General features: G+C 41.0%; 1 protein-coding gene across 2 annotated transcripts; it reads left to right on the top strand.

Annotated features, from left to right (window-relative positions):
* Positions 1–2,908: 2,908 nt before the first annotated feature.
* On the top strand, positions 2,909–17,244 carry LOC102782352 (cytochrome P450 2B4-like). Of its 2 annotated transcripts, none has more exons than XM_087842780.1 (11): positions 2,909–3,118; positions 5,047–5,218; positions 14,878–15,030; positions 15,127–15,287; positions 15,416–15,484; positions 15,590–15,694; positions 15,883–16,021; positions 16,278–16,363; positions 16,485–16,586; positions 16,668–16,809; positions 16,897–17,244. In XM_087842780.1, the coding sequence occupies exons 1-11, from the start codon at positions 2,957–2,959 to the stop codon at positions 17,082–17,084; spliced, it is 1,479 nt and encodes a 492-aa protein (XP_087698906.1). In that variant the 5' UTR covers positions 2,909–2,956; the 3' UTR covers positions 17,085–17,244. The 2 variants fall into 2 exon arrangements, with proteins under 2 accessions (XP_087698906.1, XP_087698907.1); XM_087842781.1 differs by having other exon boundaries at positions 2,910–3,118; positions 5,047–5,209; positions 16,897–17,243.
* Positions 17,245–25,831: the final 8,587 nt, after the last annotated feature.

The raw sequence follows: 25,831 nt of genomic DNA, 5'->3' as shown, positions 1-25,831 counted from the left end.
GAGGTTTAACCTGAGATTCTGGCGTTTTGGGTAAAATAAATTCATATTAAAAAATCAATTCAGGATTTTAATGAATCGATATCACGTTATCCAAGCCAGAATCGATTTTAATCGATGAATCGATTATCAAAACCCACCCCTATTTAAGAAGAGTAAAGTTATTCACATCGAGTTTTTATTCTTTCGTAATATGCACCACAGTCATTCAGCTCCGGCAGTTTTTCTATCCATCTTATCAATCCCAGTCTAATCTGAATTCACTGCTTGAGTTCAGTTTGGGTCTTAAACTGCAGAGAATACCTCCTGAATCCACAGTGTTTTTGCCTGATAATGGCAGAAAGCTAACAGCGGTTTTCTTCTGAGAGATGCTGCTGAGGCTGAAATTAATCCAAGAGCAACAACAACTGAAAATAAATGTGTACATAAATCTTTTGATGAATGAGTTACAGGCAAGGATATGCCCAAAAGTTCATTTCCTCTGGATGTTTCCATGGAAAATAGTTTCATCACTCATCCAAGTGACTTCTCGAGTGTCACGGATGAGTGATGAATGTATCTCCCACTGAGACCAGTGTGTCCAGTTAAATTCAGTCGATTTTTTAAAGGAGAGTTGTTAGATGCTGTGCTCATGAGGACAATCAGTTTTAACTTCCAGCACAACACAAAGCTGCCATATTTGATCATCAAAACACTTAACTGAGCAGAATTAAGTGAAACTGTAACATCCTCATACGATGACACACCACATCATTGTTGTAAGAATGCAAACTTTCTAATTGGAAGTTTGCACAGCTGCCAGGAAGGGACAGTTTGGTTTCTGGCTGATGTTAATAAGAGGTCGTTGCTCTCTCGTTCTCTCTGGAATGGCTGCACGGAGGATGTAACACCCAATAAGCGCTGAGGTTGGTGTCCTTGTCAGGAATCAGCCATCCTCAGCTTCCAGGTTAGGAAAAGTGGAACCAGAAGATATTCAAATACATCTCTCCACAGCTGCTGAATGCAATATATAGTTTATAATTTCAACAATGTCCTGTAAAAAATGGAACTATATATCTCAGATGTGGCGTGGTGCTTGTGTGAGTACTGCGAAACTTTACAGTACTCATGTTCCTAGGTGGGCAGTTCCTGCTTTAAATGCATTCACTTAGATTTAGAAATCTAAGAGGTCAGAAATGTTTGAACTTACGTATGAACCTGAACCAATAGTGTCATGATGCATGCTTGATCATCTTTGATTGAGGCACATCACAAGTTGATCTTGTTAATTTGGACGCACCTTTTTTTAGTGGGAGAAACGTTTCGTCACTCATCCAAAGAAGGTACATCCAGATGAACAGAATCAACTTTTGGGGGTTAAATCAACAGTGTCTCTGCTAAGACTGCAACGTCTTTCCCTGATGTTTGCCAGTCTGCATTGCTGACCTTCCACCTGTGTGTTGTCATTCCTCATGCGTCTTCAGTCCAAACCTTATTGGATAGTGATCACTGCCACCTGCTGGCCGGTTTAACAATTTCCAGGCAAAGATTTGAAAATTCAAACTTTTGAAGCTGGACTGTTTATTAAGCTCAGTTAAATGTGACAAATAAAAAAAGAAATTAAATATCAAATTGCATATATGAGTTTTGACATTTTTTTTCAATTTACTGGTCAAAACGCTATCTTGCAATTCGTTTTTGGTCAGGTAAAAACATCACGCTCATGATGCAGAGTTTTCAAAAACTGGGTTTTCATCAGACTTGGTCACTTTTGCTGATCACAATTTTTGATCAGTTACAGTTCAAGTTTTATTTCACTCGTTTTTTTTCTCTGATCTCTGCCTATAAAAAAAAATCCCGTTTGTACTTGACCCCACCCATCGTTATTCCTCCATGCACCTGCTTCGGTGCTCATCTTTGGCCTCTTCTTTCTGCCGTCTGCTGTCCATTCACAGTCCGGCTGAAACCATGGTAACATGGTAACACTCGCTGATGATCAGTTATGAAGTGCATGTGATTATGACCACTTACCCTAACCCTCGTACAGATGTGAATGACAGATACAATAAGGGTGAAATTAGTTTCTCAGGCTTCTTCTGCATTTTGACTTTGTTATTTTTAAATAATGACGTGTGAAATGTATGATGAGTCTAATTTTACCAGTTTGTTTATTACCTGTTCAGGTGCAGATTATTTTAATTATGTCCTGATACATAACACCTTAGAGAAGATTACAGGACTGCTGTTCATGTCATGGATTCTGGGATGTTTCAGTGTTCACAGTTTTGTTTTATTTCTAGTCTGTGGTATTGATTGAGTTCGTTTTAATGTAGTTCAGTAATGTTTCTATTGTGTTTTGTATTTGTTTTATTTGTGTATCATTGCTGTAGTTTCAGCTTTGTCTAATTCTCAGTGTCTTCACTTATGTTGTGTATTTAAAGCCTCAGTTTATTAGTGCTCGTTGTCAGTGTTATCCTCCCTTAGTGTACCTTTGTTAAAGAGCTTCGATTCCACTCTTTCCTGTTTGGTTTTTTGCTCCTTGCTGCTGCCTTGTGAGTCCTCCATTTGGGGCCTTTACCGCACTTTGCTTCAAACACTTTGCTTCAAATCTTGTGTGATTTACAATTAAACAAACCTAAAAATCATTTAAATGAGCACATTACCATGGAAACAGGAAGATACACGGGCTCTACCCCCTCTATCAGTATTCACCTCAGCTGCGATGCATTGAGAGAACTCACTGGCTTTTGTGTTTTAACATGGGCAGAGTTAAAAAAGAAAATACTCAAGTCTGACACAAAAACATATGGTTTGGTTTAACAGTGGCTCTCACTGAAAACCTGCAAAACTCCAATGGCCTCCCTCTTTAACAGCCTCTCTGAACTTTGACTCAGAGGACAAAGTAAACACTTACAAGAGGCAGAGCTACTGCTACTACTAATGGCAAGTCAGCCAGCTCTCAGTACAGTCCAGTTTGACCATGTTCCTTTCTGTTGTGCTGCTGTGGCTCTGCGTTTGCTTCATTGTTCTTCAGCTCAAATCTCGGAGACCCAAGAACTTTCCACCGGGACCCCCTATCCTGCCCCTGCTAGGCAACACTTTGCAGCTGAGCCTGGAGAACCCTTTAAAGGACTTCGAAAGGGTAAGAAAAAAAATGCTGTTTGCTTTTGTTTAAGGTGCATATTGTTATGGCACTGGTGAAATTACTACTATTAGCATTTAAATATGTCTAAATGTCTGGATGCTAATGTAGCCAGTCTGGCCTTAAACTCTGATTGCCGTTAGTTCTCTGCGCTGTGTTGTGCGAATGACCAGAGGAGTCAGCTCTCACTTTGCCAGCTGAGTGGATTTATTCTCCCAGAACTGTTTAAAATAAAAACAAAACAGTACAGCGACTTCACTTTACTGGACTTCTGCATGAACATCTCTCCTCAGCGGGGCCTCTACGCGACTGAGGTGCAACATCACAACAAATCCAATTAACAAATAATACTGCTAAAATGTATTTATAATCATATATAACAAACGAAAATGCACTGCATCGTGAACATATAGTGACAATTACCTCATCAACAAAATTATACTTTAGGGAGACTTCATTTACCAGTGGCAATTTTACATATTTTTTTAGTTACATATATCTAACAGTAAGTTGAAACAGTGAACATGCATCACAAACAAAAGATATAACCAATTCACATGACACAAAAATAAAAGAGGGAGCTCACATACCTGTTTAAAATAAAAACAAAACAGTACAACGACTTCACTTTACTGGACTTCTGCATGATCACCTTCAAGGGAGAGAGAAGGATAGCGGCCCACATGTGTAGCCACGTGCATGCTCCTATGCTCTCATCTGAGATTGGCTAACTAGCATGTTACAATAAAGCGCTGTACTCGACAGAGAAGCAATAATTCACACTAAAATATCGAACAGAACTGTGAGACAAAATGCACAAAGGGAACGAGCAGTGTTTGAATCACTTTTAGTTACTTTAACTGTGTTTATTCGCTCTGTAACTGAGAACACTAGCTCACGCTCACCTCCCCTCAGGGGGGCCTCTAGGCGACTGAGGAAAATAGCGCGCAGCTACAGGAAGCAACTTCGTGGGAAGTCAAAGGTCACATAAACAAAATAAAAGCTCCCAAAATATAAATACAGAAAATAAACATATATAAATAAACACATATACATAACCAATACTGACAAAGCAAGATAACACTGCAGGATGGATCTTTGGTGAAATATAAATTATTTTTTAATAAACCTGTTACACTAACACATCAGAAGATTTTTCTGCTTTTCCTGAAATGAATGAAACCGTTGCTGTTACAAACTGAATGAAACATAATGACAACCAAAATCATCTTGAGCTGTAAGGGCATAAATTACCTGGCAGCAACAACAGTGCACCCGTTTGCTCTGTGTGATTGCAAAACATGAACTTGGCACGTGTCCCAGCAGTACTGCACCTCTTACACAACAGGAGTTTTCTAACATCTTTATGTAGATATTTATTAAATATGTTTATAATTTGAATGAAAGGAAGTTGTTATTTTTTGTCCTTCAAGCTATTTTAAAAACAGTTTTTTATAAACAACAGCAGAGTACCAATATTTTACCAAAGTATTGCATCAGATAAGATAGTTATTCTACAATGTATGGGTGTGTGTTAGTACAACACGCTCATTCGTTTCATAGTTCAGCAGTTATAAAGGAGACAAAAGGTTTTGGTGGGTTAGGACACGTGCCAGCAAGCAAACTGTCCTGGGGTGAGTCTCTTCTGGTTGGACATGGATACATTTGCATCTGATTGGTTGACAATAACCATATCACACAAAGGTGCCATTATGCACGGTCTTAAATCATGTTACAGCAGGCTGCTATATTAGGAACCACACAAAGATCTACACAGGAGGTTTGTCTCTAAATGCATTTTATCCTCCCTGTATGTTTTGTAATATTTAAATGCAATGTTTCTATATCGTGTGCTCAGCTGTGCAAATATGTTTAGCCCACTTTAAACATATGACTTATCCTGTGCTTGTTATCGCCTTCCCTCCCAGCTGAGGAAGTCTTATGGAGACGTCTACAGTATCTTTATTGGCCCTAAACCAGCAGTAATCATCAATGGGGTGAAGGCCATAAAGGAGGCCATGGTGACCAAGGCTAGGGATTTTGCTGGACGACCTCAAGACTTGTTTGTTAATGATGTCACCAAGGATAAAGGTAAAGCAGGTATTATATTGTATAGGACACATTTTTGTCTTTATATTTTTATCATATGGTATGCAGTATATGCATATTAGTGATGTGCGGATCGATCCTGAAATATCGATTCCTCCGATACCAGTCATTTATGTTGTAGAATCGATTCTCACATTAAAGTATCGATATTTTAGTAATTTAGGGTAAATTTGTAGTTTATCATTAACAGGAACACAGTGGAAAGAAACTATAACATTCGGATATTCCACATTCAAAGGAACTACTTCCTCTTCCGCCTTTCATAGTCATGTGCGAAATACGGCTGTATAAATGTCTCGCAGCTCCTTGGCGCGCACACTCACGACAATGGCTGAGCATAATTGTGCGGACATACTTTACCTCCACAAACCGCTGAGACGTGGTTTGCGATACATGTGGCAAAAACTGAGGTTTTGTGGCCATACTTGCCAACCTTGAGACCTCAGAATTAGGGAGACATTCAAAAGGGCTGTTGGGGGGTGATAAATACATTTCACAGTGTTTATTCATCGGATAAAATACGTTAAATGTCACCGTTATTATTGGCCGGCCCGGAAACAGCGGGGGTGTCCAAATTCAGAGGCTGCTTCCACCTGAGGACCCGGCCTTCGTGGTCTAAAGAAAGCCGGGTAGTACGTCATGAGCTCCCTCGGTGGAGTGAAACTCTGCCGTCTGCTCCTTGCTATCTAAAATATAACCAGGTGCTGACATAAACTCTCGACCGTCTCACACTTTCTTTAATTAGTTTTCTGTTTGACGTTTATTCAGCTGTGTGAAAACCCCAGAGGAACCCTCCCGAGGGATTAATAAAGTTAAATTTAATCTAATCTAATAACTTTAATCTCAGCCAAACCGATTTACTCACGAACAAACAAAACACTGAAAAAGCCAAACAATAACATTTTTAAGTTATCAAAGTGACTTATATATCATGTTTAACCTGAGTAGCGAAAGACCGCGGGGGTTTGAAAACGATGTGTCGGTCGGCTCAGATATTTGAAGTTTACACAGCTACATTCTCACCTGAAAATATGTTAAAAGTATTTTTGCGACCCAGAAAGAGAACTAAGAGTAATATTAAAACTAAGTCGCTACCGCCATTGTTGGAAACTGGAATTGGCTGGGCCGGGCTATGAATTCTGCAATATGGTTTTTCAATTTTGTTGTCCGGGTGGACATTCGGGAGAATGGCGGCTCCGGGAGATTTTCGGGAGGGGCACTGAAATTCGGGATTCTCCCGGGAAAATCGGGAGGTTTGGCATGTATGGTTGTGGCAACATCACTAACCTTGTCAAACACCTCAGAGTAAATCATATCACAGTATATGAGGCGCGTATGTTGAGGTGAACTGAAGAGGAGGAGAGGGACAGGTACTGCTAGGGCGAGACAGACGTTTCTCACAGAGTCTTTTAGTGCTGCAGGCAGGCAACGTGTTCAAATAGTGCACAACTTCAGTTTTTTTTATTTCTATATGATGAACTCTGCATTATTAAGTGATAAGAACAAGTAATCTGATGTCCTGTAATCATTATGACGCTATGATTTGAGATACAATAAATAAAATAAGTTTTTGTACAAAGTATCGGTATCGGATCAGTATCGTCGATACCACCCTGAATATTACTTGGTATCGGATCGGAAAGGAAATCAGTGGTATCGCACATCACTAATGCATATTTCACATTTGTTCTTCTTGCATTATTATCTCAGGAAATACTTTGAGGTAACACTCAGATAAGAGTGTTTTATACACTGTGTCAGTAACATGTCACAGTAGTAGTAAAAGGCATCTCAACATAGTGTGCAAAAATTCCAGAGCGTAAGCATGTTGGAAATATGATATACTGATAAAAAAGCATCTGAAAGAGGCAAAACAGTGAGAGTTAAACTGTGGCTACACCAGAGTTTGTTTCTCTTTAAGAAAACCAGTTTTTTGTTCAGTGTTCATGTGAGACAGGACATGTGGCAGGCAGAGAGTGAACCCAGTGTGCAGGACTCAGCAGACTACGGTGGCCCCTAGAGACAAAGCACGTACAAACTCCAAAACACTTGCAAACTCCAAAACACTTGCAAACTCCAAAACACTTGCAAACTCCGAAACACTTGCAAAATCCGAAACACTTGCAAACTCCAAAACACTTGCAAACTCCGAAACACTTGCAAACTCCGAAACACTTGCAAAATCCGAAACACTTGCAAACTCCGAAACACTTGCAAACTCCGAAACACTTGCAAAATCCGAAACACTTGCAAACTCCGAAACACTTGCAAAATCCGAAACACTTGCAAAATCCAAAACACTTGCAAACTAAAAATAAATGTTTGTTTCAGTTCTATGAAGCTTTGAGTATTTTGGATTAGTCGCACTGCTGTGTTTGTTGCATCATATTGCTGTAATTGTTTATATGCTTTATATATTCTGAGGTAAGTTGATCTATAGTGTTACATCATATTCTATAAGGATGTTATGTGTTTGTAGACTTTCTGCCCAGTTTGACCCATTTAGCAGAAGTCAGCCTGTTTAAGGCTCTGATATCTATTCTGTATGACTTAAAGCAGTTATGACATGGTCTGATTTTCTCACCCAATAAAGGAATATTCAATATATCAGCAGTGTTGGGGAGTAACGGAATATATGTACCGCCGTTACGTATTTAAAATACAAAATATGAGTAACTGTATTCCGTTACAGTTACCGTTTAAAAAGGTGGTATTTCGAATACAGTTACTTTGTTGAAATAAATGGATTACACAGCGGTACTTCCCTGTTTCATATTGTGGCGGGTCAGGACTGTTTGGGTTTTGTTTGACAGCTACGTTCTGTTGTTCCAGGCGGCACCGTTATGGTTGCCATGGTTACAGGGCAACGCTCTCTCTGTGTTTCCTGGGTGAGAGAGGCCTTTTTGTTGTTGTTGTGCTAAGCTAACAGGCAGAATGCTACAGGTATAGCTCTAAAGAATGTAGCATCATAGGCAGTGTAGTCCGTGCTGCAGGGAGAATGGACTGCCATACCCGTTATGTGTCTGTGAGCGAGGGAGGGAGAAAAAGGAAAAGTACGAGCTGTCATCGAGCAAAAAATGGAGCTGGAAGCATGTAAATATAATAATAACCACTGCAGCCAAGAAGAGAGCCTGACGAGCCCAGTTGTAAGTAAGCTATTAAGACTCGACTGTACACCGTGTTCGTGTTTTCCTCCAAAAACAATAAGTTCTGTTGGAGCAGCCTTTCAACGCCTCTCTCTGTCTCTCGCGAGCAAAGTTGACCCAGACAACAAAGTAAAGCTAGTTTTCAGCTACGAGCCCGACACAGAACCCACCGTATTAGCCAGAGGTCCTTTACTACGGTTCGGAGCCGCGACCTTCAGTAACAGTAATAAATCACAGCAATAGTACATTCATGTAGTTGTAAACAGCATGATAATATATTAAGTAATCCAAAGTATTCAGAATACGTTACTCTCATTGAGTAACGTAACGGAATACGTTACAGAATACATTTTGGGGCATGTAATCTGTAATCTGTAATGGAATACATTTTAAAAGTAACCTTCCCAACACTGTATATCAGTCTACTCTTCATTCTATCAGAAACAGTTTTCACAGCTCGTACATTTTCTTTTTATAAATATATGTAAGCATTGAGCCAAATTTAGTAATGCCAACATACTGAAGGAACAACATTTGCCTCTTATATATGATACACCTATATATGCACTGTCACAGATACTTGTCTTTGAGTGAAGATTTAAGGTGATAAGACATATAAATAACTGGAACTTGAATCTGTACTGAGGCTCAGTATTTGACACAGAGTTCATGTTCAATTCAATTCAATTCAATTTTATTTATATAGCGCCAAATCACAACAAATGTCGCCTCAAGGCGCTTCATAGATACAGAGAAAAGCCCAACAATCATATGACCCCCTATGAGCAAGCACTTTGGCGACAGTGGGAAGGAAAAACTCCCTTTTAACAGGAAGAAACCTCCGGCAGAACCAGGCTCAGGGAGGGGCGGCCATCTGCTGCGACCGGTTGGGGTGAGAGAAGGAAGACAGGATAAAAGACATGCTGTGGAAGAGAGACACAGATTAATAACAGATATGATTCAATACAGAGAGGTCTGTTAACACATAGTGAGTGAGAAAGGTGACTGGAAAGGAAAAACTCAATGCATCATGGGAATCCCCCGGCAGCCTACATCTATTGCAGCATCACTAAGGGAGGATTCAGGGTCACCTGGTCCAGCCCTAACTATATGCTTTAGCAAAAAGGAAAGTTTGAAGCCTAATCTTAAAAGTAGAGATAGTGTCTGTCTCCTGAATCCAAACTGGAAGCTGGTTCCACAGAAGAGGGGCCTGAAAACTGAAGGCTCTGCCTCCCATTCTACTTTTAAATACTCTAGGAACAACAAGTAGGCCTGCAGAGCGGGAGCGAAGTGCTCTAATAGGGTGATATGGTACTACAAGGTCATTAAGATAAGATGGGGCCTGATTATTTAAGACCTTGTATGTGAGGAGCAGGATTTTGAATTCAATTCTGGATTTAACAGGAAGCCAATGAAGGGAAGCCAAAACAGGAGAAATATGCTCTCTCTTTCTAGTCCCTGTCAGGACTCTTGCTGCAGCATTTTGGATTAACTGAAGGCTTTTCAGTGAGGTTTTTGGACATCCTGATAATAATGAATTGCAGTAGTCCAGCCTGGAAGTAATAAATGCATGAACTAGTTTTTCAGCATCACTCTGAGACAGGAGTGATATTTCTAATTTTAGAGATGTTGCGCAAATGGAAGAACGCAGTCTTACATATTTGTTTAATATGTGCGTTGAAGGACATATCCTGGTCAAAAATGACTCCAAGGTTCCTCACAGTGTTACTGGAGGCCAAGGTAATGCCATCCAGAGTAAGAATCTGGTTAGATACCATATTTCTAAGCTTTTCAGCGCCGAGTACAATGACCTCAGTTTTATCTGAGTTAAGAAGCAGAAAGTTAGTGGCCATCCAAGTCTTTATGTCTTTAAGACATTCCTGCAGTTTAACTAATTGGTGTGTGTTATCTGGCTTTATGGACAGATAGAGCTGGGTGTCATCTGCATAGCAGTGAAAATGTATGCTATGTCTTCTAATGATGCTGCCTAGGGGAAGCATGTATAATGTAAACAGAATTGGTCCTAGCACTGAACCCTGTGGAACTCCATAATTAACCTCAGTGTGTGAAGAGGACTCTCCATTTACATGCACAAATTGGAGTCTATTAGATAGATATGATACAAACCACTGCAGTGCAATACCTGTAATACCTACAGCATGTTCTAATCGCTCTAACAGGATATTATGGTCAACAGTATCGAATGCTGCACTAAGGTCAAGAAGGACAAGCACAGAGATGAGTCCACTGTCAGAGGCCATAAGAAGATCATTTGTAACCTTCACTAAAGCTGTTTCTGTGCTGTGATGAGCTCTGAAACCTGACTGAAACTCTTCAAATAAACCATTCCTCTGCAGATGATCTGTTAGCTGTTTGACAACTACTCTTTCAAGGATTTTTGATATGAAAGGAAGGTTGGAGATTGGCCTATAATTAGCTAAGACTGCTGGGTCTAGAGATGGCTTTTTGAGTAAAGGTTTAACTGCAGCCACCTTGAAGGCCTGTGGTACATAGCCGATTATTAGAGATAGGTTGATCATATATAAGATCGAAGAATTAATCAATGGCAGGACTTCTTTGAGCAGTTTTGTAGGAATGGGGTCTAAAAGACACGTTGATGGTTTGGAGGAAGTAATTATTGAAGTTAACTCAGAAAGGTCGATTGGAGAAAAAGAGTCTAACTTAACATCAATGGAACTAAGAGTAGCTGTAGATAATATTACATCTGTGGGATGATTATTGGTAATTTTTTCTCTAATGATAAAAATTTTATTTGTGAAGAAGTTCATGAAGTCATCACTAGTTAACGTTAAAGGAATGGTTGGCTCAAAAGAGCTCTGACTTTTTGTCAGCCTGGCTACAGTGCTGAAGAGAAACCTGGGGTTGTTCTTATTTTCTTCAATCAGTGATGAGTAGTAAGCTGTTCTGGCTTTGCGGAGGGCTTTCTTATAAAGCAACAAACTATTTCTCCAGGCTAAATGATGATCCTCTAAATTTGTGACACACCATTTCCTCTCCAGATTACGAGTCATCTGCTTTAGGGTACGTGTTTGAGAATTATACCACGGGGTCAGGTACTTCTGATTAGAGACCTTAGTTTTCACCGGAGCTACAGTATCCAGAGTCGTACGTAGTGAGGAGGTGAAATTATTAACAAGATAATCGACCTCTGTTGGGGTAGCGTTCAGATAGCTGCTCTGCTCTGTGTTGGTACAGGGCATTGACGATGATAACAGTGGCTGGATTATATTCTTAAACTTAGTTACAGCGCTTTCAGAAAGACATCTACTTTGATAAAGTCCACTCTCCACTGCTGCGTAATCAATTATTGTAAATGTAAATGTTATCAAGAAATGATCAGACAGGAGAGGGTTTTCAGGAAACACTGTTAAATGTTCAGTTTCTATGCCATATGTTAAAACAAGATCTAGAGTGTGATTAAAGTGGTGGGTGGGTTCTTTTACATTTTGAGAGAAACCAATTGAGTCTAACAACAGATTAAATGCCATGTTGAGGCTGTCATTTTTAGCATCTACATGGATGTTAAAATCACCCACAATAATTATTTTATCTGAGCTCAGAACTAAATTAGATATAAAGTCTGAGAAATCAGACAGAAACTCTGTGTAAGGCCCAGGTGGACGATAGATGATAACAAGTAAGACTGGTTTCTGAGTTTCACAGCTGGGGTGGACAATGTTAAGCATCAGGCTTTCAAATGAATTAAAAGTCTGTCTTGGTCTTTCATTAATTAATAGACTGGTGTGAAAAATTGCTGCCAAACCGCCCCCTCGACCTGTGCTTCGAGATTTCTGGTAGTTAGAATGACTCGGGGGTGTTGATTCATTTAAACTAACATAATCATCCTGCTGCAACCAGGTTTCTGTAAGGCAGAGTAAATCAATTTGTTGATCAATTATTAAGTCATGTACTAACAGAGACTTGGAGGAGAGAGACCTAATATTTAATAATCCACATTTCACTGTTTTACTCTTTGGTTCAGATGTGGATACTGTATTGTTCTTTCTTTGTAAATGTTTAAGTTGTTTGTTGCTGGTTTTTAGTTTGTTTTTTGTCTTTTTGGAAGCAGACACAGTCTCTATGTTCACTGCTGTAATAGCTAATAATGATTAATATAATAACTAGAATATTGGCCATATTATATTTACATTACCAAAGTGATATGACTTTAGTCTCATGAACAACATTAGCTAATTGTTATTTACTAACTAATCTTAAATGACTGTTCAGTACAGAAATGAAGCCCAAAAATCATGTTTTACTGTCCTGTGGTCTCAGCCTCAGATACTTATCAAATCACACAAAGCTCTTGTAGAAACAAACAAACAAATGAACAAAATATGTTCTCCTTCATTTCTGTCAAACAAAGTTGTATGACATGTTTCCAGCGGTTAGTATCATGGTTGCTAGGCAACCTGGGAAGCGCAACGGAGACTAAACCGTCTCATACATACAAACTTGACGTTTATTTTGCAAATCGAGCTCAACACTGCCCCTAGCGTCCTGGAGCACTTCCGTTGTGTTTTAAAATTTGCATGTGTTTTGGAGTTTGCAAGTGTTTTGGAGTTTGGACGTGTTTTGGAGTTTGCAAGTGTTTTGGAGTTTGCAAGTGTTTTGGAGTTTGTACGTGCTTTGTCTCTAGGGGCCACCGTAGAAGACACACTTAGATCACATCTTTATTAATGCTAGAAATGAGACAAAGCAACTATCCATCCATCCATCCATCCATCCATCTTCTTCCGCTTTATCCGGGGCCGGGTTGCGGGGGCAGCAGCCTAAGCAGAGAAGCCCAGACCTCCCTCTCCCCAGCCACCTCCTCCAGCTTATCCGGGGGAACACCAAGGCGTTGGCCCTAAAGAATCCAAAAGAACTGAAATTTAATACCCAGTAACCCTATCCCGGGTAGGGTAAATTGTTTCCTCGATGTTTTCTTCATAAGGGTCTTCTGAAAGCAACTAAACAAAGAGAAAACACTGTTACAACCCATCTAGGGCCAGGCAATAGCACGATTGAGGCACTCGCGCTCCCCTAAACACCCAAGCAGTGGCAGGAAACGAATCTGTTCTTTATAATGTGACAAAAAAATGGGAGTGTCAACACTTTAGGGTGAGCCAAGGCCAAAATAATAAACAAAGCTAAAATCTAAACAAATCCCGCACCCCTGACCTTACCAAAAGTCAAAAGTAAAGACAGGGTCTGACCTCCTTAACTAATTCAAAACAGGAGAAAACTGGTGGTCAAAAGAAATGGCAGCTCACCCCTGCCCACTCCACTTCCACAACTTCAAAACAGCACTGCAGTGGTACACTGCTGGGTCGTGAGGAGAAACGTGAGAACCTCTCCCGCCGCAGCACTCCAGCCTCCTTTTAATGGGCTGGAACCAGCCACGTCGGAGCTGTATATCCACACACCAATCGGAGCAGGGCCCTGGCACAGCTGAATTAACATAAACAGATGCATTGATTGCACAAAACAAACACATAAAAACAGGGTCAAAGACCCCAGACCAGACAGTTCAGGCTCCACCAGCCTCCTGAAAGCCAGGTTGCTTCACTTTTCTAGTCAAACACTTAAAAAGAGGCACCATGGCAGCTCAGTGGTTGTCTGGTGGTCTCCCTGTGTTTGCGTGGCTTTTCTCCTGGTTCTCTCTCCCAGAAGGTTGATTCTGTTCATCTAGACATAGTGTTTTCAATGGGAGAAACGTTTTCTTCAGTCTTACTTACATGGATGATTGAGCATGCATCAAGACATTTTAATCCTGGTTCTCTGGTTTCTTCCATCATTAAAACATGCTCTCTGTCTCGGAGCATGTCACTCTCATCAAAGACCTTTTTAATCTCAAGAGTGTAACTTCTTGGTCAAATAAAAGATGAAATAAATACTACTAATACTAAATTCTTGAACTTTGCTGACAATGTCCAATTGTGTAGTTTGGCACTGTTAACACGACAATCCCAAACTAGATTCTGCATGTGTACCATCAGCATGACTCTGTAAAGTGTAATGGTACTAAAAAGGTCTGCATGCAGTTTATACCTGTCACCCAGCGATTTTCAGTGAATTTTCTCTACATTAACACAATTTAGAGTTCTAGAACAGCGGTCTCCAACCTTTTTTGTGCCACGGATCGGTTTATGCCCGACAATATTTTCACGGACCGGCCTTTAAAGTGTCGCGGATATTTACAACAAAATAAAACTAGTACCGATACCGAAAAAAAAAAGATTTATTCATAACACACGTGAAAAGACCCAGGAAAACCGAGTTAATGATAAAAACGATAAAAACCCTGAAAACCATACATTTCACACCCGAGCCTCAACTCTCGCGGCCCGGTACCAAATGATTCCCGGACCGGTACCGGTCCGTGGCCCGGGGGTTGGGGACCGCTGTTCTAGAACATAACAGCGATGGTGATCAAATGTTCAAATAGATGATTCTTAAGTTTGTTGTTCCCCTTTTGTGTTGGTGAACTTGTTGTAGGGGTTATTCTGGCAGATTATGGCTCTAGTTGGAGGGAACATCGTCGCTTTGCTCTGATGACTTTGAGGAACTTTGGTCTGGGGAAGAACTCGATGGAGGACAGGATTCATGAAGAGATTAAATACACCGTCAATACCCTGGAAAAGAGCATTGGTATGTCATTTAACATAGAATTGTTCATTGTGCTGGTGTTTCTGTTGTTCTTGTGTATTCCTTTGGTTTTTATAACTTACATTACGCCTCCCACAGGTAAAACCATGAGTCCTCAAGTTATGTTTCACAATGCAGCGTCCAACATCATCTGCCAGGTCCTGTTTGCTAGACGCTACGAGTATGACAACGCGCTAATCAAAGTGATTGTTAGGTGCTTCACTGAGAATTCCAGGCTAGCCAATGGCCCGTGGGCTATGGTGAGTAAAACAGCAACAAAATGATAAAATAAAAGAAATGACTTAATTATTGGAAATACAGCATCCTGTAACCATCTTCTGTTACAACTGAAGCATAAAGGAAAATAAACGATTGTCCTTCTTTGCAGCTGTATGACTCTTTTCCTTTAATTCGTTACCTACCACTGCCCTTCATGAAAGCCTTCAAGAATGCAGAGGTAACATTTAAAATCCCTTTAATTACATTGAAATAATCTGTGTATTTCATCAATAATAAGAAAAAGTCAATGCTAATACAGTCATAGTTACTTGTGTTTTTTTAGACAGTTGAAAATCTTGTAAATGAGTTTGTAAAAGAGCACAAGAAGACCCGAGTTCCCGGAGAGCCACGGGACTTTGTTGACTGCTATCTGGATGAACTGGAGAAGGTGTGTGTGAAATGAGGAGTTTACTATCCCAGATATTATAATATAGCAATTGATTACATTTAAAATAACTAGAAAAAATAGATTTTACATTAAGGAGACTACACATATGGCTGTGATCTTTTCACCCTGTAACAACAAAGTTGAATTTCCTTATTTGCGTAAATCTTGAAATCATTCCTCTGATTCAGAGAGGAGATGATGGGTCTTCATTTTCAGAAGACCGGATCTGTCTGTACGCTTTAGACCTTTACTTTGCTGGCACTGACACTACATCCAACACCCTACTTACTGGATTTCTTTACCTTATGAACTATCCGCATGTACAAGGTAAACCTGCATATTTTCTTCTTTTCTTTCAGTTCAACTGATATTTGTCCATTTAAAATTGGTTGCATTTATCTTTGTGTGACACATGCCACTTATATGCTGTAGACTATGACAATCAATGAAAAGCAACTATTTTCAATTGGTTTAACTCAACATACTGCTGATTCACTGAATATATTTGGTATAATGTTGTTGTGTATCATTGCTTGTGGTGACTGCAGTGTGTAGACGGTAATGTGTTGCCCTGCTCTGGCAGAACGGTGTCAGCGGGAGATAGACCGAGTGTTGGAAGGGAAAGACCGAGTCAGTTTTGAGGACAGACACAAGATGCCCTACGTGCAGGTGCCGTACAGCAAAGTTTTATTCACTGTTGAACTTATTTTTAAGGTGCTCACCTGGTTCTGGGTGCACACATACATTCTGCTCCAAGCCAAAGCATGAGAAATGTCTTCTCTTCATCCAGGCTGTGATTCACGAGATACAGAGAGTTGCCAACACTGTTCCTCTCAGTGTCTTCCACTGCACCACTAAAGACACAGAGCTGATGGGTTATTCCATTCCCAAGGTAAGGGCCAACTGGTTAAATAGGTAGAGGCAATAAAGTGACGAGCATCCTTAATGGTTTTGAGGTTGATTTCGTCCTCAGGGAACAATGATCATCGAGAATCTGACCTCAGTGCTCAGCGAGGAGGGACAGTGGAAATTCCCTCATGAATTCAACCCTGAAAACTTCCTTGATGACAAAGGAGAGTTTGTTAAACCAGAGGCCTTCATGCCTTTCTCTGCAGGTACATGAAAACACGATTCACATACCGACATAGTTGATTAAATCTTCTGTCGTAGATGATACTGAGATATTTTTTTCAACGTCTCAGGTCCTCGGGTGTGTCTTGGGGAGGGTCTGGCTCGCATGGAGCTCTTCCTCATGATTGTGACTCTGCTGAGGAAGTTCAAGTTCATCTGGCCCGAGGACGCAGGAGAACCAGACTTCACTCCAGTCTATGGGGTCACTCTGACTCCCAAACCTTACCGCATGAAAGTCCAACTCAGAACGCCACAGTGAGGTCACAAACTAACACTTAACCATGGAAATCCTGGTGGGAACGCATCTGGGATACTATTAAGTGAAAGATTATACAGCATTCCAGTTTTTGTCTTCTGTTGTATTATTGAAACAAGAAATAAACACATGAAACTCACCTTTATGTTTCTAACAGTTCCTGCAGTCTAAATATTTATTTTCACACAGTCCTTTTTTTCGTAGCTCACAGCTCTAAACATGGACTAAAGGGAGCTACCAGCCAAACAACATTAAAACATCAAGCAACCACCTTACAAAAGTCTCTTGCACTACTACAGGCGTCTGACCACTGTCAACAGTCAGTTTTCTTGTCCCGGGCTCTGTGGGGCCGGGCGGCGCTGCTATTCTGGGCCCCGGTCTGGATGGGCCTGGGCCCCCTTTCCCTGGCGGGTTGCAGAGTATGGGGGTGCCTATTGGGGTCAGCGCTCCACCACAATCACCCACACATGCAGGGCCTTGGGGTCACCAGGGTGCAGGGGAGGCATCCCCCCCTCTGTCCCCTTCAGGCTGCCTGTGCCTCAATTTTATCTCCCAACTTAGACATTCACATTACTCACACTCTCATAACACATACATATAGGATCTTGGGGGTGGGCACGCTACATGGACTCCAAAAGACCATCAGGGTGTACACCTCACCCCTGGCGTCGTTGCCCACCTCTCAATTTTAAATACACGTAGACACTGAGGGCTATCAGGAGGGGCTATGCGCTTACCTGCTGCTCTCTGGCAGGTAGCTCCATGCCCTCCTGGGTTTTAAAGGCACCTTAGAACACACATGCATCAACACTACATATGAGCGGGCGGAGGGAGGTTTGGAGTCTTCACACACCCCCGTTCTCTGCGACCTGCTGGAGCGGGGGGCCAGGAGGAGGAGTTGACCGTCCGACTGGGGTCTGGAGTGTGGGGCATCCCTGCTGCTGCTGAGTCGGGGCGGTATGCTTCTCTCCACCGCAGGGAAAAGGGTAACACCACCTGGGTCTGGATGCAGTTTCCCCTCCAGGGGCAAGGGTACCTAGACCTGGTTCTTAGAGTACGCTTGGGGAGTGTGATTGTGTGTACAGCGTCTCTTTGTGTCTGTCTCCACGTTGGTTGAGTGTTGAGTAATTGCATATGAGAGCATGAAAAAAAAACAGTAAGTTTTCTTGCATTTACATGTTCATTTGTCTCATCATAAACAGTCACACTGAACAAAAAAGTCCGTGTGTGGGGCACTGAGTCACAGGCTGACTTGCAGTCTATCCAGGTGGTGCACAGGTTGGGGAGCGGGGATAGTGAGATATACCTAATAAAGTGTCCAGCGATTATATGTATTGAATGTCCCCCATCAGCAAAGAACGCATCTATGGTTGGTGTTCACAACTGTTATCATCATCTTATGTGTTGATTCATCATATAAGATAACAGTTCTTGCTGATGGGAGCTGGCTTGGCCCTGACTTATCGAAGAATTAAGGAAGCGGAACCGGCTGTTCAAACCCCCACAAGGCTGCCTGCTGGGATTGAAATGATGGGACGAGGCTCGAGTTCTCAAAATGGGCTCATTGAGTGCAGCATGGATAAGATCTTGGAGAAGCTTACGGCTGCCGTGAACACTCAGAATAAGACCTCTGAGTGCAAATTGGATTACATCTCGGAGAAGCTCACTGTGAGTTCTCAGAAATCGGCTCTTTGAGCACAAGAATGAAAACATCACGGAGCGCAAGTTTGATAACATCATGGAGAAGCTCACGGCTCTCCAACGGGAGATTGAGAGACCAGTGTCGGACTGTTAGAACAGCTTTGAAATTCACATGAGTTGTTCACACTAAAGTAAAAACCACCATCACTTCATGCGGATACCCCCTTTGGCGCCAGCTGTGGTCTCAAGGCTGAGGCTGAACAACAACACCCTGATAACAGACTGTGCTTTGACTGTTCTTCCTATCCTACGCAAGGCCACCTGTGTTGGCTGAAAGACTGTTTACTTAGCCTGGCAGGGTGAAGGACACTGTCTCAGCTGAACTCTGGACACACACACGCACACACACATATACAGTGGGGCAAAAAAGTATTTAGTCAGCCACCGATTGTGCAAGTTCCCCCACTTAAAATGATGACAGAGGTCAGTAATTTGCACCAGAGGTACACTTCAACTGTGAGAGACAGAATGTGAAAAAAAAATCCATGAATTCACATGGTAGGATTTTTAAAGAATTTATTCGTAAATCAGGGTGGAAAATAAGTATTTGGTCAATAACAAAAATACAACTCAATACTTTGTAACATAACCTTTGTTGGCAATAACAGAGGTCAAACGTTTACTATAGGTCTTTACCAGGTTTGCACACACAGTAGCTGGTATTTTGGCCCATTCCTCCATGCAGATCTTCTCAAGAGCAGTGATGTTTTGGGGCTGTCGCCGAGCAACACGGACTTTCAACTCCCGCCACAGATTTTCTATGGGGTTGAGGTCTGGAGACTGGCTAGGCCACTCCAGGACTTTCAAATGCTTCTTACGGAGCCACTCCTTTGTTGCCCGGGCGGTGTGTTTTGGATCATTGTCATGTTGGAAGACCCAGCCTCGTTTCATTTTCAAAGTTCTCACTGATGGAAGGAGGTTTTGGCTCAAAATCTCACGATACTTGGCCCCATTCATTCTGTCCTTAACACGGATCAGTCATCCTGTCCCCTTGGCAGAAAAACAGCCCCATAGCATGATGTTTCCACCCCCAAGCTTCACAGTAGGTATGGTGTTCTTGGGATGCAACTCAGTATTCTTCTTCCTCCAAACACGACGAGTTGAGTTTATACCAAAAAGTTCTACTTTGGTTTCATCTGACCACATGACATTCTCCCAATCCTCTGCTGTATCATCCATGTGCTCTCTGGCAAACTTCAGACGGGCCTGGACATGCACTGGCTTCAGCAGCGGAACACGTCTGGCACTGCGGGATTTGATTCCCTGCCGTTGTAGTGTGTTACTGATGGTGACCTTTGTTACTTTGGTCCCAGCTCTCTGCAGGTCACTCACCAGGTCCCCCCGTGTGGTTCTGGGATCTTTGCTCACCGTTCTCATGATCATTTTGACCCCACGGGATGAGATCTTGCATGGAGCCCCAGATCGAGGGAGATTATCAGTGGTCTTGTATGTCTTCCATTTTCTGATGATTGCTCCTACAGTTGATTTTTTCACACCAAGCTGCTTGCCTATTGTAGATTCACTCTTCCCAGTCTGGTGCAGGTCTACAATTCTTTTCCTGGTGTCCTTCGAAAGCTCTTTGGTCTTGGCCATGGCGGAGTTTGGAGTCTGACTGGTTGAGGCTGTGGACAGGTGTCTTTTATACAGATGATGAGGTCAAACAGGTGCCATTCATACAGGTAACGAGTGGGGGACAGAAAAGCTTCTTACAGAAGACGTTACAGGTCTGTGAGAGCCAGGGATTTTCCTTGTTTGAGGTGACCAAATACTTATTTTCCACCCTGATTTACGAATAAATTCTTTACAAATCCTACCATGTGAATTCATGGATTTTTTTTTCACATTCTGTCTCTCACAGTTGAAGTGTACCTCTGGTGCAAATTACTGACCTCTGTCATCATTTTAAGTGGGGGAACTTGCACAATCGGTGGCTGACTAAATACTTTTTTGCCCCACTGTATACACATGCAGATGTGTATATATGTGTATATAAGGCTGGCAGCCTTGACCCAATTTCCCTCGGGATGAATAAAGTATGATTGATAGGTTTGTAGCTTGAACCTATTCGCTGGAACGTTAAGGACAATTTACTACACAGCCAAATGTAGCGCCTCTACTCAGGACCAGTACACTCTCACTTCAAATAGAGACCCTAGACATCTTACTAGGTTCAGAAGGAGGTTTTGTTTTGGAGACTCACAAAAGGAGTTGGCTTGGAAGTGAATAACTGGGACCTTTATTGCCTCAGTACCATTTATATACATATACAACACAATAACCCAAATTGCACACTAATAGTGCATTTTAAAGGTGAATACATGTAAAACTAAACAAAGACATTTAAATGGAAGATTTATACTGAACCGTATCAGAGCTCTTTGGAATGAATGAAACAGATTAAAGTGTTCCCGTTGTGAAGTTTGAATTGTCCAGTCTGAATTGTCCTTTAAAGTCGTTGAAAACCCAAACAGGTGTACTGTAGGGGAATTGTCAGTGTACAAACCCTATTATCCGGGTAGGAAAAGTAGTGCATAGGGCTTATCTGAAATCCAGGGTTGCTTGAATCAGTTTCTCAGACAAATCCCACAATCCGATCGCATGGCTGGCCACACCATTTCACGATCATCCAGGATCTCATTTGGGCTGTTCTCGCCATCAGTGGTTCTCCAGAATTCTTCTAGTAGTTCAAAAAACCAATCTACACAAACAGTGCAGAACAATCAATTTCTTTCCCATTTTATGTTCTTAACATGAGCTCATTAACTTCTTTTCCAAATGTATTAATCACAAATGGCATTCCCTTTAGCTTTACCAAGTTACAAGAGTTACAGTAACTTGTTTGTACCAGTATAAACAATTTTATCAAAATATCACAATAAAGAACATCAGCAGCTTAAACAGTAATGTAAACAGTCATAGCAATGAAAATGACATTCATCCTTAAGGCTTACAAACAAATGTAACTTAATTCAGTGCAAATACTATTAAACTTGAAATATGCTCATATCTATTAAGACATAACCATTCTAATATAAACAGAGCTAGTGCTTCTACTTGAATACCTCCCCGATCGGAATATGGTTTCGGTGGGGTAGCTAACAGCTATTAGCAGCTAGCATCGCATCTAGCATCGGCATCGTTTAGCTCAAAGCATTCAACACTTATAACACACTGTAAAGTACAACAGGAGAAGTAAAACAACACGCCAGATTCTCATAGCTCCCGATTGGTTTTTGTTCAAAGGTTTCTGAGCTGAATCAGCTAGTAAAATACATTATCTAACTTAACAGGTAGCTAACAAAAGCACGTGACTCACCGGGATTTCCAGCCACAAATAACTTGACAGACGTTATTCCCTATGTTGTCAGAGTTCGGGGCCTAATAAAAGAGTACCTTATTAGCATTTATACATAAAACATGTGTGTGTGTGTGTGTGTGTGTGTGGGGTCAGAGTGTGACCCCATAAATGACTTCCCTAAACCATCTAAACAAAAGGCACTTAGACTAAAACAGATATAGCTACGTTTATCCTACCATAAAACAATAAAACAAAGTACGACCTCTTCCCATGCTCCCAGGATGTAGGTGTGGATTCCCGAACACTCTGGAATGCACACCAAGCCTTTGCAGCCTGCTAAAGATCACACATCCTATCACTACACGATTAATTATACACCTCTAAGCATATATGTTTAAATATTTCTAAGCATAAATGACAATCAACATTACAAAACCTAACAATGATCAATCAATTAATCAATAACAGTGGAGTTCAGTTTTTTTCTCTTTCAACTCCAGCACTTACCTTTGGCCTCCAAAGCTCGCTTACTTACCTTTGGTATTCCAACTTCTTGTTAATCAATACGTGACACTGATTAGGGCTGTTCGATATAACAGTATATATCGGATGACGATATGAAAACGTCTATCGTTTCATATTACGCTATCGTTTGTTTCGTGGTGTTGCAAAATAAACTTTTTATGGTGATGGTCACTGTAGAGGCTATATTAATTTCTTAAAGTTGTCTTTTTTCTTATATTTAAAATAACCACACTACAGATGGACAAGCGACTGTTTTAATGTGTTGTTATTAGCAACAACAACGGTAAACCCATCGTGTGACTCCGCTGTCCGCTTGTGTATTTTCCACATAAACCTTTCACAATAAAGCTGAAGATCCTGTTGAGCTTTTTCAAAATAAACTGGAATGATGACAACAAACATTATTCTCAAACATCAAATTTCAGAATATGCATCAAACAAATGACCTCAAATAAAAACATAAAGTAAGTATAAATGGCACTTAGAGTCACCACGTGGATGCAGGCACAAAGAATACCAGTATGACCAGTAAAGATGAGGCAGAACCAGGTAGCTCCAAACAGAAGTACAAGTCCAAACAAATCCAAACTTATTCCTAAATGAGTGGCTACCTCTGTAGCATGGACATGGTTTGGTTATGAAAAGTATGACATAGACCAGAGAACTGTACGATGCAAGCTATGCAGGAAACCGGCCCCCACCTCAGACTCAAACATGGCAAACCTCTTCTACCACCTACGCAAGAGTCATGTGAAAGAGTGTGGAGAGAGTTTATGGATGAGAAGCAAAAAAGAGCCGTCAGGTGCTCAAAATAAACCTTAGACTCAAACATTAGAACAGCAGCACGCCGTGTAGTAAATACATAGAAGATGGCGGCCGTTAAAACTTATGTCTAAAAATGTATAGTTTAATGCATCGGTCAAAACACTCGACTCCAGGTACACGACACGCAGCTGAACACGCAAGTCAAGTTGCCCGAGATTCACAGAAAGTGTAAAATATTTGTGAAATATATTGTTGTCGGGAGGATAAATGTCTTATATCAGGATATGAGATTTTGGTCATAACACTGATTAGTGGTTGAGTCAGAATGACTTTTCTCCTCACTTACCTTTCACACAGAACAAAAAGTAAACACCTTGCTTTCAGCAGCATGATAGCGCCATATCACAAAACTCAGATAATCTCAAACCAGTTTTTTGAACGTGATGTGGAGCCAACAAATCTGCAGCTACTGCATGATGCTTTCCTGTCAGTACGGACCAGAATCTGTCAGAAGTGTTGCAGGCACTTTGTTGAGTCTATGTCTGAGGGCAAAAATGGGTTAAATTTGGTAACATTGAGGTGTACCTAATAAAGTGTCTGGAGAGTAAGTAAGTAAAATTTATTTATATAGCACATTTCACAGATAAAAATCACAAAGTGCTTTACAATAAGATCAGACATACAAGTTAAAATTAATTAAAAGCCTGTTTGTATAAAAATGTCTTCAGCTGCTTTTTAAAGGAGTCAGTAGAGTCTAGACAGCGTAAAGACAACGGCAGGGAGTTCCACAGCCTCCGTGCCTGAAAAGCCCGATCCCCACGGGTTTTAAACCTGGTACGTGGGACCACCAGTAGCCTCTGACCTGAAGACCTAAGTGCTCGGGATGAAGCATGAGGTTTCAACAGGTCAGAGATATACTGGGGAGCTTCACCGTGCAGAGCTCTAAAAGTTACAACTAAAAGAGTATGTGCACTGTTGGTGTCAGTGGTGGCAGTTGCACTGCATCTATAGTTAACTTTCATAATTAAGATAAACTTTGAACGTGTCAGTCCAGTGGAGATAACAGAAGAAGATAACAGTGGAGTCAAGTTTCTTTCAAAGAGCTCTGGCATTTACCTTTAGCCCTCCATTTCTATAAATTCTTGTTACTTATTGTCTGAAAAGCTGCTTTAATCTGAAAGTGGTTTGTCTCTTGACATGAAGTTGACACAGGGCGAAAAGTCAACATTAGCAAAGGCAGAGCTGAGCTAACCTTTTCTGGCAGGTCATCCAGCTACTCCTCTTTTTGCAGTCCAATTGATTCTGCCATGTTGATTTCAGTTTTGCTGCTATGGCTTTGCATTTTCTTTATCATCCTTCAACTCAAGTCCCGAAGACCAAAGAACTTTCCACCAGGACCCCCAATCCTGCCCCTACTGGGAAACATTTTACAGCTGAGACTGGAGAACCCCTTAAAGGACTTTGAGAGAGTAAGAAAACACTTGCAATGAAAGCTATTTTCTTTAAATAGGCTATTTTATGGCACAGATGTAACGACTGTTATTAGTATTTAAATGGGTCTGTTAAGTTACAAAGACATATGATCATCATTATGCTTTTCCTAACATTAACAGATTCCATCATTGCTATAGGTTAAAAACTACAAATGTAAAACAATGGTTGTAAAAATTAATATACTTTTTAAAGCACTGAAAATCTTGCAATATAATGGCACAGGTAACCAATCCTGCGTTCCTTTATGTGATTGCATAACACAATGTCTGCATAGAGTGCACTAGCTACACACTTTGGTGTATCCATCCCATATTCCAAGTCATACATTTTGTTATTTGGATTGTTTTGAAATCAAATCAGATTTGGAGATGTGTAATTAAATCTGTTAATCTGTACAAAGGTTTGTGAGTCTGTGCAGGGATCTGCAGACGGGTATTCAGAATGTTCAGTGTATAAATCGGATTTTTTAAATGTGTAAATAATCATTTAAGTGTGCATAGAGATTAATAGCAGAAAAACATTGTTGGAAGCACTGAAAATACAAGTAAGTCATCAGTCATAAATCACCCAGCAATTTAATAACTTTTGCCATAGCAGATCTGCAAATGTATGTAGCTTTAAGGTTATACTGTGAGTTTCAAGCACGTTACCGTCTTACCGTCGCTTCTACTGTAGTTAGATATCAGTTCCTCCACTGAGCTTTTTTTTTTTAGCTAGCTACTTTATTATTTTGTCATTTCTGTCAGATGATGTAAGAGCTTGCTTAGGTGAACCATAAGTTGAACAAGTTATGGGTAACATTTTATTTTTTGCAAAAAGTTCCAAGTGGCAGGGACCGCTCAGTAGGTAGAGTGGTGGCTCCATGATCGTAAGGTCGGGGGTTCGACTCCACTGAACAGCTACCCTGAGCAAGGTACCGTCCCTACACACTGCTCCCCGGGCTGCATTGGTGGCTGCCCACTGCTTC

This window comes from Neolamprologus brichardi, chromosome 7 (assembly GCF_056152115.1).
Source record: "Neolamprologus brichardi isolate AB-2024 chromosome 7, ASM5615211v1, whole genome shotgun sequence".
Lineage (NCBI taxonomy): Eukaryota > Metazoa > Chordata > Actinopteri > Cichliformes > Cichlidae > Neolamprologus > Neolamprologus brichardi.
Note: the sequence above shows the minus strand (reverse complement) of the source record. Positions and strands in the feature narration are given on the sequence as shown.

Coding starts and splice junctions, on each gene's coding strand:
- LOC102782352 (XM_087842780.1), top strand. CDS start 2,957: ATGTTCCTTTCTGTTGTGCTGCTGTGGCTCTGCGTTTGCTTCATTGTT. Junction 15,288..15,415: donor CCAATGGCCCGTGGGCTATG/GTGAGTAAAACA, acceptor CCTTCTTTGCAG/CTGTATGACTCTTTTCCTTT. Junction 16,587..16,667: donor TGGGTTATTCCATTCCCAAG/GTAAGGGCCAAC, acceptor TTTCGTCCTCAG/GGAACAATGATCATCGAGAA.